The 14,266-nt window shown below is 49.4% G+C and overlaps 1 protein-coding gene across 1 annotated transcript; it reads right to left on the bottom strand.

Moving 5' to 3' along the window:
• Positions 1-8,174: 8,174 nt before the first annotated feature.
• LOC130150790 (zinc finger protein 239-like) lies at positions 8,175-13,940 on the bottom strand. The gene is made up of 2 exons (XM_056342054.1): positions 13,573-13,940; positions 8,175-13,030 (listed from the first exon to the last, which is right to left on the bottom strand). Exon 2 carries the CDS (start codon positions 13,017-13,019, stop codon positions 12,033-12,035), a length of 987 nt encoding a protein of 328 aa, XP_056198029.1. The 5' UTR covers positions 13,020-13,030; positions 13,573-13,940; the 3' UTR covers positions 8,175-12,032.
• Positions 13,941-14,266: the final 326 nt, after the last annotated feature.

Here is a 14,266-nt window from a genome sequence, read left to right as displayed (position 1 = left end):
AAAAGCTACAGAATGAGCCCACATAGTCATTAGAAGCCACAAAATACCTGTGTGAGTCAAAAAACCCTACCCAAGGAAGAGAAAATTCTTCATCTACAGTTTCTGAACGACTTCACATGAATGTGGGAGATCAGTTGTTTGACCTTGGCGATCCCTGAGAAAAGTCACGGGTCTCTGCAGTTTCTCTTAGACTAAGAAGATAGGTGCTGCAGCTGATAGGAGGGTCTGTGCTGGAAGATGACAGTCTGTTGGAAAATATGGTGAGCAGCATGCTGCGCACATACCGGCACAGCAAGGAAAAAGGCTAGCTGCCACGTATTTCTGGCACCAGCCAATTTTATTTTTTTTTTTTTTTTTGGAAGAACAGATACAGCCTTAGGCTAGTAAGGTATGTTTTTAAGTGTGACTCCTAACCATGACTTTGTTTAAATCAAATTTCTTTTCAAATTTTTCAAATTTTAAATCTTTATTTCAAATTGATAGGATACATGAAAAGTTAAAACTAAACAGGGTTTTACTAGACTCAGTGCATTCCCTAGGAAAACTTGCAGGATTCAGCCAGTCTGCTTTCTCCTGCAGGTAAATGAATTGATGGATCCTCCTCTGTGGCTTTAACAGCACCTGAACCTTTCAGAGGCCCTCCATGGAGGTGAATGAACATACTCAATTTCTTTCCTCTGGTCTGAAAGTAACTCTGAGCTTTGTCAGTCAGTCAGTCAGCCTGGTTCTTGGTACCATTTTGCTCTCCTTTCTTTTTAGTATGTGCAACAGGGGGGCTGTGGCTCCAGGTTACAAATTCTTCTGTGGTTTAAGAGGTTCCCTTTTCCAGTTTCATCCTTCTCCTCATATCCCTCTGCCACATACCACAGCTGAGTGCCCTCTTAGTTACAGGTACTCAATGGCCGGTGTAACTGCCCTGTTGTAAAAGTTCTTTGTTGAAGAAGTTGGGGAAGGAATGGATGCTGATGTGCTGTTGCTTGGAGGTAGGAAGGATTGGTTGGGGTTAGGTAAGGACAGAACCGCTTGCTGCCAGAGCGATTGCACCATAGAGTTCCACCTTCAGAAATGTCAGTGTATGAAACAAAAAGATGCCTCATGTTTTCCCTTTTAATCCCTTTTTATGCGTGCTAAATCCATAATAAATCACCTAAAAACCAGGTGATCACCTTGGATGCCTTTCGCATTGGTGCCTGCAGTCAGTCCAGACCCCAAACAATTGCCCTGCCACTTTTCTGCTTTGTCTTTGCTCTGGTTTCCCCCACGTACCTGTGACCGCTCTCTTAGCACATTTCCCTGCTGGTTCTGCCCAGCCAAGCCTCGCAGCAGCCAGTCCCCTGGCAAACAGTAGCATTCCTGCTACGCCTGTGCTTCCCACAAGACTACTCTCCTAAGAGACAGGCTACATTTCTAAAGAGATAACATGTCAATATTCCTCATAATTTTCTCATTATCTTCCTGAGAAACTTTTTTCTTGACAGCAGATGAAATCAGTGATTTTTGCATATCCTTTTTTTCTGCAGCAAATGCTGTAGGAGGTCAGGTGTTTTGCTGAACCATCATTGCTGTGGCATTTCTTCTTTGGCCGACAACTTTATGTATTATTTTGGCTGGAATCTAGGCAGAAGTCGCTACAGTTGCATGAAATGGTGGTGAAACACTAGAAGAGGTTGCCCAGAGAGGTGGTGGATACCCCATCCCTGGAAACATTCAAGGTCAGGTTGAAGGAGGCTCTGAGCAACCTGATCTGGTGGAAGGTGTCCTTGCTTATTGCAGCGGGGTTGGACTAGATGGCCTTTAAAGGTCCCTTCCAGCCCAAACCATTCCATGATTCTAAAAATCCTTTCTGTACTTGTGTCTTTGGATGGAGCAAAGTCATCATCTGTGGATATCCCCATCATTCCTGCCCACAGCAGCAATTGCTCAGGCACCCTATATGAGGAGCATGTCATATACCCTCGTAAGGATTTTAATTGACTAAGCAGATTTTTGGTTTCTGAATAAAACTTTATATTGTTAATTATACTTCCCATCTTTAAATTATGCTTCAGAACTACTGTCTTTTGGTAGTGGTCAGTATTTACCATGTATCTCAGGCATATTATTTGACCACTATATGATGTGTCAGCAAAGGCTGGGTAACTGGAATTTAAATGCTTTTTTTCTGTTGTGGATTTTGATGTAGTACAATTAAATAGTACAGAATTAGCATCTTTGTCCATAGAGCCCAGCTCTGGACACATGCTTAGGTTCATGTCGCGATGGAGGGAAGACACAGTCACTCAATATGAGTGATCAGCAGACTTCATTTATTGTACCTTACAGTCACCTTTTATGCCTTGTTATAATTAGCTCATACATATTACAAAAGTTAAGCTCATTATGGGTTAGTTGCCTAACTTCCAAGCCCGCCCCTAGTTTCTCTTCTGTAGTTATCTGTTCCCACCTGCAACATTCTTTTCCCACCGAAATCTTCCTGTTACTGTGTAACAAGGACAGCCAAAGACAGTGTATTTTGCTTTACTTCAGATAAGCTGAGAGCGATGCGCATTTTTGTTCAGCCAGCTGGACGATGTTTATGTGAACTTTTTCAGCTAGCCAGTTATCCACAGGTTCAGGCAGCTTTTTATTTTTCCCTCAGCATTTTGCAGTGAAATATTTTCCCTCCTTTTTTATTTCAGTCTCTGCCTCTTTATTAATTAATAGCTTCTTAATTAAGCTTCTTGTATTTGTAACAAATTTATCCTAAACTGTGTTTTCCCCTGGGAAATTACCAGTGCAGCAACCCCTCCCATCGCTCTCTTTCCTCTTTCTCGTTCTCTATTCCACGCCCCTGGGATCTCCCATCCTACTGCAGCTCTGGCTGCTCTCCCCCCCTGTCTCCTTAGCCAGGCCTGTGCAAGAGGAGGCACTTGGTCCTCCTGCTTCAGACAGTCTTCCTTGCTGGGGAAAGGAGGCTGCAGGGGACAGATGTCCAGACATGGGACCTTCCTTTCCCTAATTAAGTTCCCACTGCTAGGTGCTGGAGGATGTACCAGCTCTCTGGTTTTAACCCACTACTCTGAACACAAAGAGAAGATGCTTTTCCCACAGAAGGCAAGGTAACTCCTGGGTAATGGTCCCCTAAACACAGGAGGAAATCAGCCCCGACTCCCCTTCCCTTTGCTGGCTGTCAGAGCACAGCACTGGGGAAGGACAAAAGGAAGTAGGGGAGAGCATCCCAGCAGCAAAAGCCTCAGGGAAGGAGACAGTGAAAACCAAAATCTATCCATGTTACATCAAACACCTTGTGCCAAGAAAAACTTTCAGGTCAGGGCAACAACACGTGAGACAAAGCCAAGCTGCCACAGCTCAGTGAGGACTCTACTTTGTTTACCCAACCTGTAAGTGTGGACTAGACGGAGGAAGGGAGCAGGAGGAGAGGCTGAAGCAGTCGGGGTTACCCTGAGTCCCAGGGCACAAAGTGAAACCACTGCTTTGCAAAGCAGAGAATGTGCCACTTGTTTTTTGTGCTGCAGCACTTAGAGCATTTCCAAGCAAAACACACGTTGCTTTCATACGCCAGCAGATCATCTCTAGAGCATTTTCTAAACACATTTTGCACATTTCTCATTAACTGCTCACGGGTGGTGTCCAGACTACTAAAATGGCAAACTTTGATCTCTGCAGGACTTGACATTTAACTGCACAGGCTGGCAAAACTACAAGCAGATAAGCAAGCTACAAAGAACCCTCACTACTACACGTACCAGAGGACCTGTTTAGGCTCTCTGCATTCAGCCTCCCTTGATCCACTACTGATAAAGATGCAGCTAAACCAGGCACAATGCCATTTTGTTTCTGTGGCACAGAGTTGTGAAGTTCTTTAGGCCTTGTTTCTTGCATAAGGAGTAAGACAGGTGGCTGTAGAGAAGTTTAATGCTGCTGGGCATTTAAAGCAATCATTCATGATTGCGGTTTCCTGTTTGGTACCAGTGATGATTAACGAGTCCAAGCCTCTCCTCCCCTTCCCTCAGACAGTTTTTGCCTCTCATACTGACACAGCTGTTTGTGTGTCTGCAGAGTGGATTGAATCAGGAACTAATCCGGCTAAAAATAACCAAAGCTAGACTGGGGGACTATTACTCTTCAGCCACTGAAACTTTCCAATCTGTATCATAAAGCAGTTGCACACACGGTTGCACTGGCACAGTGAGCAGAGCACCGGAGTAAACGACCCCAAGGACACACAGGGGAGGGGATGAGGGACACTCATGCTGCTTTTGACAGAGAAGCAAGTGGAACCATAACTTCAGTGGGATAGTACAAACCTGGCAGCTCCACTCCTCAGTGGTACTTAGCAAGAGATGAGCACTGATACCAGCTGTGTAATGTACATTTGGAAAAGAAAAGATTCATAAGCCTGTCCTCCTCTGGAAATATTTGCGTGCAAAAAAAGGTACATTTCTGTTTAATGCCTTTGTTCTGCTTTCTCTTAACTTGCTGCTCCCCCAGGGTTGCTGTTTCACACTGCAGATTGCACGGTGGCAATACCAGCTTAAGGAACTGCTGAGCTCTTCGGATGTTTGTTACCACCAGCCCCAGACTGCAATTTTCCCTCACTTGTGCCAACCCTGCTGTTTGTGGAGCTGTGCTGAGCGCTGGCAGGGAAGCAATCCAAGTTAAAAATAACCCAGAGGGTGGCTGGGGATGGCAAGAGCTTCAGCGATCCGATGTAATCACAAATCAGTGAGACCTGTTCACAACTGCAGGAACTCATGAAAGCCCAGCCTCAGAGATACCTATTTACTACAAGAAATACGAACTTTTCAGCCAGTTGAAGGAGCCCTGTGAATGAGGAGGCAGGAATCCTTCACCCATGTTCACAACGAACAAGAGAGCAGCCCTCATGGTGCACAGATGCCAGCACAAAATGCCTTCACACAAGCTTTACTTCAGTAGTACTTCACGTGACAGTTTTACAACAAAAGCTAATGGCAGTATACACTGTTCAGCTGACGTATGGCATTTACTCTGTGGATTAGGGAGAAAGTTACCATGATTTTTAAGTGCTGGAAGGATACTGCAGATATGGGGGCTACGCTAGCACCAAGAAAGAGAATAGAAGAGTATTCTTTGCAGACATGAATCTAATAGCTTCATGGTACAGAGTGATGTACCAATTTGTGGATGTATTCCAGAACTCCTCTTCTTCTCAACTCTAGAAAAACAATACCACCACTGTGATGCACCAGCGCTAACCTATGTGATCACAGCAGAAGTGACATGATTTTCACCTACCCATAGGCTTGGAGGGGAACATCTGTAATTTGTCATTCTCCCTTATATTCCAAACCATACCTGTGTTTCTTCTGGCTTCTCTCTTCAGTTCATGGTTCGTGCCTCCTGGGTTGAGTATTTTTAAATACCCGTCATTTCCTTTTTTCTCCCCCTCCTACTTCTGACTTGGCACTTCACTGCTTCCCTCCCCAGGAATGCCCCTGCTGGGAGCTGGCTGGCTGCAGCACTGATGGCAGAGAAACTGAAGCATCAAGAGCCTCAGAGCCTGAGGAATTTCAGGATCTTCCTAGGTTACATTTCTTGAGAAAGGAATTGACCCTTTCTTCATGTGCATTAGTGGCTCTGTACACACCGAGGTGGAAGATGCAGCTGAAGCCCACCGTTACATCAACATTAGCAGCTATATCACATATTATCCAAGTGAAAACCAGTGCCTGAGGCTTAGGGCAGGATGTGGCTGCCCTAAGGCAGACTCTGAATGCTTTCAGACCAACCTCTGTGCTCAGAATAGGCCTGAGACATAACATCACTGTTGACGGTGCCAGGGAACTCCTTCTATTTCAAGGGTCCTGAACAAGTACCATCATATTTTGCCATGTTCTTTCACCTTTCTAAAAACATGAGGACTCATGTTCAGTGATTGTAATCCTTCTTTGTCTAGACATGAGGCAAAATATTCTGTTCTGCTCCCCTGCCCCCTGCATTCCCATTGTTGCTTCTCTTCTTGTGATCATTGTTGAAAGATCTTCCCGCTCCCCACCCCTAACAGAGCAGCTTGCGGTTCCTGTTTGACCATAGGTTCACATAAAGGTTTGGTCATCTGTCCAATGAATAGGGAAGATGTCTGCAATTTCTCTAATGCATACTATATGTAAACCATTTTCCTGTTTTGCTTGGTATTTCTGCCTGCCTGAAGGCGTAGAGAGAAATCAAAGGTCAGCTGTTAAAGAAAGCAGACAAGAAAAGAAAGCAGTTGACCAGCAAAAAGGCATATTCTTAAGCACAACAGCCAGGTGCAGAGCTGTGGGAAGCAACTTCTCCGGCCCTGTCCTAGAAAAGACCTTCAGTTAAGGCTAGGAAAAGGCAAATTAAATGACACAGGCCTGTCAAGAGCTCCGCCTTTGGTAAAAGTGCACGTGTAAAGATGCACGTTCTATGTGATTTGGGGTAAGCAAGGAGAGACTGCCCTTTTTTGAGGGGAAACCTTGACAGAATAGGGACTGACGGAGAGAAGCCTCCTCTGTGGTTCTGTGCTTAAAGATGGGAAAGTGCAAACACCTAAACCATAGCTAGGCTGAGTTCAGCAGTGTTGTGGTGAAGGTCAGCTTGAAGTAAAGATGAAGCAGGCAATGGCCCAAAGCAACCTATGATCAGCAGCAGGACAATTGCAAAAGCTCTGGAAAGCAAAAGAAAGAAGTCCAGATATGAGGGAGCAATTACTTGGGGGCTCTGGAGAATGGTGACCCTTTTCCCATGCAGCTGTTACCACCTCCAAATCACCTCATCTTCCCAGCAGCACCAGGAAATCCAACTCCCCAGTCTTTTTTCCTAGCTGCTCAGCCCATTTCAGCCTCTTCTGCTTACCCTTTCCCCTCACATGGTGGCTTCATTCAACCATTCACTTTCGCAATGCAAAATGCCTTGTGACACCTTTACTTTGGCTGTGTTGCCATTTTTAATAAAGCCATGCCATTACCCTTACCCTATACCCATGCCCAGGGCAGGGAGATAGTCTTGTGCAGGCCAGTTGTGCTTGCACTATTACCAGAGAAACCTTTCCAAGGAAGCTTTGTCAGGGGTCAGACCAGCTGCATTTCAAAGCAGCTTGCTTGTCTGGCCTCCTGAGGCTTGTTGCGAGTCCTGTGAGTAGCTTTGCTTTTTTGGAGGAAGGTTACTTCAGTCAATTCCTTAGGGCTGTGCAGCCAAGGTTTGCTGTGGTGTAGCAGAGTTATTTTGAACTGCCCGGGCATATGGCTGCTCAGACAAGTCTCTTCTAAGCAATGCTGATCTTTACATCCAAGAGAGCTGTGCTTTGCAGGGTGCCAAAGGGAAGGAAACAAAGGGGTTTGCACGACTTTGCACTCTCTTCATCCATGAGGATGTTTGGACCTAGTATGGCCTGCTTTAACTGGTGGGTGCTTTCACTTACCCTTAAAGAATTACTGTGCTCCGACCATCCTGTTCCACCCCCCACACTGTGTCCCCCAGGCACAGAGTCAGCTCTCTGCAGCTACAGATACCTCCATAGCAAGCCTCAAGAAGAAAAAGGAAAATTCTGTTTCCCCTAGGAAGCTCCTGTGCTCGCTGGTTTTTAGGCTCACACAAATGAGTGTCCCAAGCAGGCCAAGCCCTTGAGAAGAAAATGACAGTTGTCACAAGTCCATCAGGACTGCAAAAGAAGTGTTATCAGGTGGATTCATGTGTTTTCTACTAAGAAAGCCAGCAAGCACCTGAATGAGGAAAGGGATGGCTGAGCCATGGACCAGCCTACTCAAGAGATGTATCAGGTTTGGCACGGAAAGGCTCAAGGCCCTTCAGAGCCTGGGACATGGGGTCACAAGCAGCAAAAGTAGACTACTCCAGCAATGCTTCTTCTGGCCTCTGTTTGCTCCATTTCTTGTAATACCCTGTATCTTCCTTTTTTTTGGAGGTGATGGCTCCTGCTGTTGTGTCTCTGGCTATTCAGAACCAGTGTTGTTAGGGTAAAGGGGAAACAGGGCCAGAAAGAACAGTATGCTGTGCATCCAGGGGCATTTTTGTTTGCTGGTGTGCTGTTTGCACGTATGCTTTCAAGATTACACATAAAATACTTTTTACAATTTATTACACACACAAAATATCTCTTGTCCAAGGTCAAAATAAATTCATTTTCCCAATCATAAACAATGAAGCAGAGGAATGTAAAAGAAGCTGTATTTCAGTCATCGCTATTACACATATTTTTTCAGCAGGAGAACAGAAACCTGGATCCCATATAACCCAGGTGACAGAACTGGGTAGGTACCTCCTCAGAGCAGCTGCAGCTCTGCTAGAACCAGGTTCATCTACCAGCAGGACAGTGTGTCATTGCAGAATAAGGTCCTGCACTCTCTCATAAAGGAATGGTGAGCACTGTGTGCCATCCTCTGGCTTTTCAGATTCACATTATTAAGACGAATTCTAAGAATACCCCTCACCTATGGAATCTTATTTGCATTGCACAGCAGCTGTGTAAGTAAGTCATCGCTCTGTGAAGGATGACACATTATTTCCAAACCTGGTCCTGCCAGGGGCCAAGAAACTCATGCTCAGGAGGTCACTCTGGGGAGAAAGAAAGAAAAAAACATGGGCTAACGAAAAACACTAGGGTGAAAAATTTTATTTCAGAGATGTCATTCATCCATTTGTCTATCTTGGGTATTTCTAATGTGCCATCGTCTCACTGTAGTATCTAAGCACAATTAGCACAACAGGAATTTACAGTATTCTACAGAGCTCCCCAGCTGGTAGGAGGATCTGGGCACCAGCTGGTGACCATGGGTCTGGGATGGAGTGTGCTACAGATGGTCTGCTGGAGTGATAGTAGCTAATTACCTTTTCCTTTTTCCAGTAGTCTCCCACCATGATCCTGGGGAGGAGACAGCTGGTAGAGAAGCCAGTGAGCTAGCTGCTGTGGAAGTAAACCTTCTCGTTCTTGAATTTTTGCACATGCCCGTACCTCTGTCTTCTGAATGTGACTCATGAATTTGCACTGCCCACAAAACAATTAAATTCCTGGAAGAAGAGGAACATACCCTGTAACTTCTGCAACAGCAAAGGAAGGGTGGTACCCAGATTCTTCTCTCCAGCTAGATGATCACAAACAGTAAAGGGCAGACAGGCTCGGGGAAGTGAATTATTTCAGCCAAGTGACACTGAACAGAGAAAACTAACAGTGGCTGTGGAAAGGAACTCCAGAAATGTGCTTACACTGATGAGCAATCCAATCCTAGCTGCTAAGATACTGCACTGGCAATGTGCTGCGAACCCTAAGGCCACTTTGATTTGGCATACAGTTTTAAGTTCATAAAGATCTTAGAAATAAATGCAAGTCAATCCTTTTGATTTATAGAGCACTGTTAAGTATACACAGCACTTCACAAAGCATGTAGGAAAGAAAAGAAATGCTCAAAGGACTGCTGCGAAAGCATATTCAGGGGCAGCTTGCTTCTCAAACCAGAATCTTGATGTAAGGGTTTCCCTCTGAGTTGAGCTCAGCTATGTGCAGATGTAGGTTTGATTTCATTGCAACTCTGTTCAGATAGCCAAAAGAAAAGTTGCATTCACATGATGCCTTTCTCTGGCAAACAGGGTTTCTTAGCCAAACAGTTTTAGTGCTGTAGATTACCTTTAGGGAAAGTAATCTGCAATGGGACAGACCCACATCAGTTCTACAGCTGGACTGAAGCACAACCTCTGAATTTGGTTAAAAATGAGCCTACAAACTGAGGCTTTGTAGTATCCCTTCTGAAAGTCTGCTAGCAAATGAAAATCTTGATGCTTCTGGAACCAACCTGATGACCCTTAGTCACATTGCCAAACCACTTTCCAGAAGTGGAACTGAAATTGAGAAGTCATTGGTTTGAAGCTGTTCATAAAAAATAAATAAAAAAAAAAACAAACCCACAAACACAAAACTAAAAGCAAAAATGGGCATTTGCAAATGAAGGCTTTGGTTCCTGTGTAAACAAAGCCCACCCCATTTCTGAAAGCTCCTTCTACTTCCCTGAGCAGCTGCAAATAAAGGTGCCTTGTTCCTCTAGGAGCTGCAAACAATTTCATGCTCCCCCTACAGCTCCTTTTTATTAAACTGTACGAAAATAACATTTTATCAGCAGTTAAGTGTCAAGAAGTGGGGCTGGCAGAAAGGATCCCTGCAATCCCTTGGAGAGTAGCAAGGTCTGTAAGGCAAGCCATTCACAAGCATCCCTGGCCAGCAGCTGCTCAAATCCATGGATCTTCTTAGCATCTTTATTTCCTTCATCTCTTCCCCACCACAGCTCTGGTCCTTTCACTGGCTTCAGTCTGCATTCCTTTTTCCAGAGACCTACTGAAGCCATGGAGCCAGTTGCAGGATTAGTAAGGTACACTGCAAATCAGAAATCTTTTCTAAGCTCCAGCAGTGCTGGTACCGCCACTAAAACGATCAGCAGCAAAACAGCCAAAAATATAAACAATGTAAAGTGTTGCACTGCAATTCCTTGTAGTTAAAACCATGAGGGGGGTACACCCTACAAATGCCACTGACATGTACCTGTGTAAAACAAGGGGGAGAGCACTACACTGAATGACATTTAGAAGTCACTCCTTGCAACCACAGAGGCCACACATTTTTTATAGATATATAAATAAAACAACTCTATTCCAGATCTTATACACACACACACAAAGTAATCAGTGTAAAACTGAATGTCCTGATATGAAAAATCAGATGTTTTGGTAAAAAACCTATTTCTCCCAGCTTGTTATTGAGAAATGCTAGGATATACAGTATGCTTAGCATTCTGAGAAGTACTGATATGGCGTAGTTCGTACAGCTGACCATTTTGACTACTGCCATGGTGTGTGCACACATGATCACTCACATGAGTGTGAAGATACATGTAGTATAAAAGCTAGTTCACACGTATGTGACTACATACATACGGATCTTATTCATACACACGCACACACACTGGTCAAAATAGGACTTGAGAAATACTGGTATGGAATCAGGTCTGTCCTAGTACACTATTGCTTTGTCCCATTTTGCAACTGTATCTGTAAACCCAAATTCTGTAGAATGAGGAGGCTACCAGCACAAACTCACAGGTGACCTCCACACACCTGTCAAGTTGCGTACCACGGTTTTAGCAGCACAAGTATAATTATATTTTTTTATTTTTAAAGCCTTCAAGTATGATAGTTTTCTACATCAGTTACCCACCAGTTCTGAGATCCCAGAACAGGCCATGCCCCTATCCTACAGCTCCCTCATTTCTTTCATCCAAGCAGCATTTGCAGAAAACCTTTGCAGGCATGCCTTCCTTCTCTGCTCAGGGTATGCCTACACGTTCCTTTCACAAGCAGACTCAAGTGGTCTTTGCCTGTGCTTCAAGTTGGCCCACACACTGTGTACACATAATGCAGTCTCCAGCTTCTCACCAGGACTTACTCAGCTTTAACCTTCCTGACTGCTGTACGAGACACAGAGCTGGCTTTGACCACAAGCATGGTGAGCTTCCACAGACCTGTGCGATATTACATAGGTCACATTTCATCTGAGAGTGGGACAAAGCCCCGTAAGGACCTCATCTCCCATCTTACTTTCCTTGACATGACTACACATGCATACGTTGCATGACCGAGCAGGTTCTCATCATGTGACCTGACATCGTGTATTCTCTCCTAAGGCTCCCAGGCAGACAGACACCTCAGACGGGGAGGTGGGAGAAAACATCTGCACTTATTCATGTGGCAGATGGCATCCAATCCTAGTACCAGGGAAAGAGGATGACGAGGCCTTGGGATGCAGAACTACCCATCACAACCACTACACACCTTCTGTCTATGCCCAAAGTGCACTGGGAGGATGAAGTGACTGAAAAGGGCAACATGGGCCAAAGGCATTACCCGGGCCAGCAGCCCCAGTGTAGTCACACTCTTGTCCGCCCCCTTGTCCCTTAGGCACATTGTGGACAGGCCTGGACCAGGAGTTCCTTCCTAGATCACCCTCAAACCACACCTAGTGATGCTGCCTACCACACATGCACCCGCTGGTGTGAGACTAAGTAAGAGTTACGACTGAAGCTCTTCCCACAGTGGGAGCACTTGAAAGGTTTCTCCCCAGTGTGGGTACGACGATGACGTATGAGGGTAGAGTTGTCACTGAAGCAGGTCCCACACTCGGCACACTTGTAGGGCTTCTCTCCAGTGTGGGTGCGACGGTGCTGGACAAGGTGCGAGCGCTGGCTGAAACTCTTCCCGCAGTCAGGGCACAAGTATGGCTTCTCACCTGTGTGGACACGCCGGTGAATGACCAGCTTCGAGCTCTCACTGAAGCACTTGTTGCAGTCAGCACACTTGTAGGGCTTCTCACCCGTGTGGAGCCGCTGGTGGGCAATGAGGTTGGAGCTGTCGCTGAAGCGCTTCCCGCACTGGGGGCACTTGTAGGGTTTCTCGCCTGTGTGAAAGTTTGCGTGGCGGAGCAGGCCTGAGTTCTGGTAGAAGTTCCTTCCACACTTGGCGCAGACATAAGGCCTCTCGCCAGTGTGGTTGCGCTGGTGCTGCACCAGGTGTGTGCTCTGGCTGAAGCTCTTCCCGCAGTCCTTACATTGGTATGGCCGCTCGCCCGTGTGGACACGCTGGTGCTGGATAAGGTGGGAGCGGCGGCTGAAGCTCTTGCCACAGTCAGCACACATGTACGGCTTCTCCCCAGTGTGGATCCTCTGGTGCCGGATCAGGTCGGAGCTGCGGTTGAAGCTCTGCCCGCACTCGATGCAGATGTAGGGCTTCTCTCCCATGAATGCTCGCTGGTGCACCACCGTCTCCTTACGCTTCCGGAAGCCGCAGCGAGAAGTTTTCTCCGGCTCCGGCTCTGGGGGGAAAAAGTCTGGCCTTGGATGGGATGCTGCCCCGTCGCAGCTTGGCAGAGAGGCTTCCCTCATGAAAAAGTCCGAAATGGCCCCAGGGGGCTCAGCTGCCTGCAGCCCATCTGGCTGGAGATCCCCCTCATTCTCGCTCATGCTCCCATCACCTGCCAGGACAGAGGGACAGTCCAGACACCACCAGCGCGGCCACCCGCGGCCCGCACCCCCTCCTCCCCCCGCGGCCTGGCAACCGCAACGGCCCCGCACGGCCCCCGGCCAGATGCTGCCTCCCCCCGCACAGCCCGTACCGGCTCCGCCGCTTCCCGGCGACAGGCGCCGACGCCGGGACCGGCTCCATCCCCCCCCGGCTGTCACCCGCCTGCGCGGCCACCCGTCACCCCCGACCGTCGCGGGCGCTGGGCAAGGGGCGCCCGCCCGCAGCTCCCCCCGCCGCTCGCTCCCCCTGCGGGGCTGGGCCGGGGCGCGGGAGGCCGCGGCGCCGCGCCGGGGGGAAGGCGCTGCCGGCAGCGAGGAGGAGGCGGCGGAGCGGCGGAGGCCCCCGGCCGGCCCTCCCGAGCCCCGCCGCCCTCCCCCGGGGGCAGCACGGTGCGGGAAAACCAACCCCCGTCCCGGGCGCGCCCCCGCAGCCCGGCCCCCGGTCCCTCGGCCGCCGCGGCCCGGGGCCGGCGACCCGCCGTGCCCGCCTCACCTCCGCCCGGCGGCACGGCCCCGGCCCGGTCCGGGCGGGGCGGAGGGGGCGCCGGGCGCAGCCCCGGCTGGGCGCGGTGCGGCCACCGGCCGCGGGGAGGGGACGTTCCCCGCGCGGGCCCGCCCCGCCGGCGCTTCCTGCGGCTCCCGGGAGGCGGCCGGCCGGCCTCCGCGGCTGTAACCCTTCCGGCCCCGGCCCCTGCCCTGCGCCGCTCACCGCGGCAGCAGGAGGTGCCCCCCGCCGGGCGCGGGGCTGCGGGGGGCCCCGGCGGGCAAAGCCCAGCCGGCCGGTTGGGCCGGCCCGGGCTCGGCCGCCGGTGGAGCCCCTCCCCGCCCGCGGCGCCGGCCGCTGCCGAGCCGGGGCGCAGCTCGCCGCCGGCCCCGCTCCCCCCGGGGCTGTGCGGCCCGGCCCGCCCCGCCCCGGCCTCTCCCTGCCGCTCGGCCCTGCCTGCCCGCGGGTGTGATCCCTGCGCCGGGCCCTGGCGCCGTGCGGGGGTGGGAAGGAGCGAGCAGAGCCTGGAGCGGGCCTGGCCGCGCAGCAGGGCCTGGGGGCGGCTGGGGCGAGGCGCGGGGCTCGGGGCGGCGGGCTGGCAGGGAGCGGCGCACCGCGGGCCTCGCCGGGCTGGCCTGTGTCCGGCCCGTGCCAGGCTGCCAGTGCCTGCAGTGCTGCCCGCGGCGTCGCCTCTGCTCGGCGG

Source organism: Falco biarmicus, chromosome 5 (genome assembly GCF_023638135.1).
Source record: "Falco biarmicus isolate bFalBia1 chromosome 5, bFalBia1.pri, whole genome shotgun sequence".
NCBI lineage: Eukaryota > Metazoa > Chordata > Aves > Falconiformes > Falconidae > Falco > Falco biarmicus.
Note: the sequence above shows the minus strand (reverse complement) of the source record. Positions and strands in the feature narration are given on the sequence as shown.

What these genes read in the sequence shown, in the direction of transcription:
- LOC130150790 (XM_056342054.1), bottom strand. Translation starts at nt 13,019, where the DNA reads ATGAGCGAGAATGAGGGGGATCTCCAGCCAGATGGGCTGCAGGCAGCT.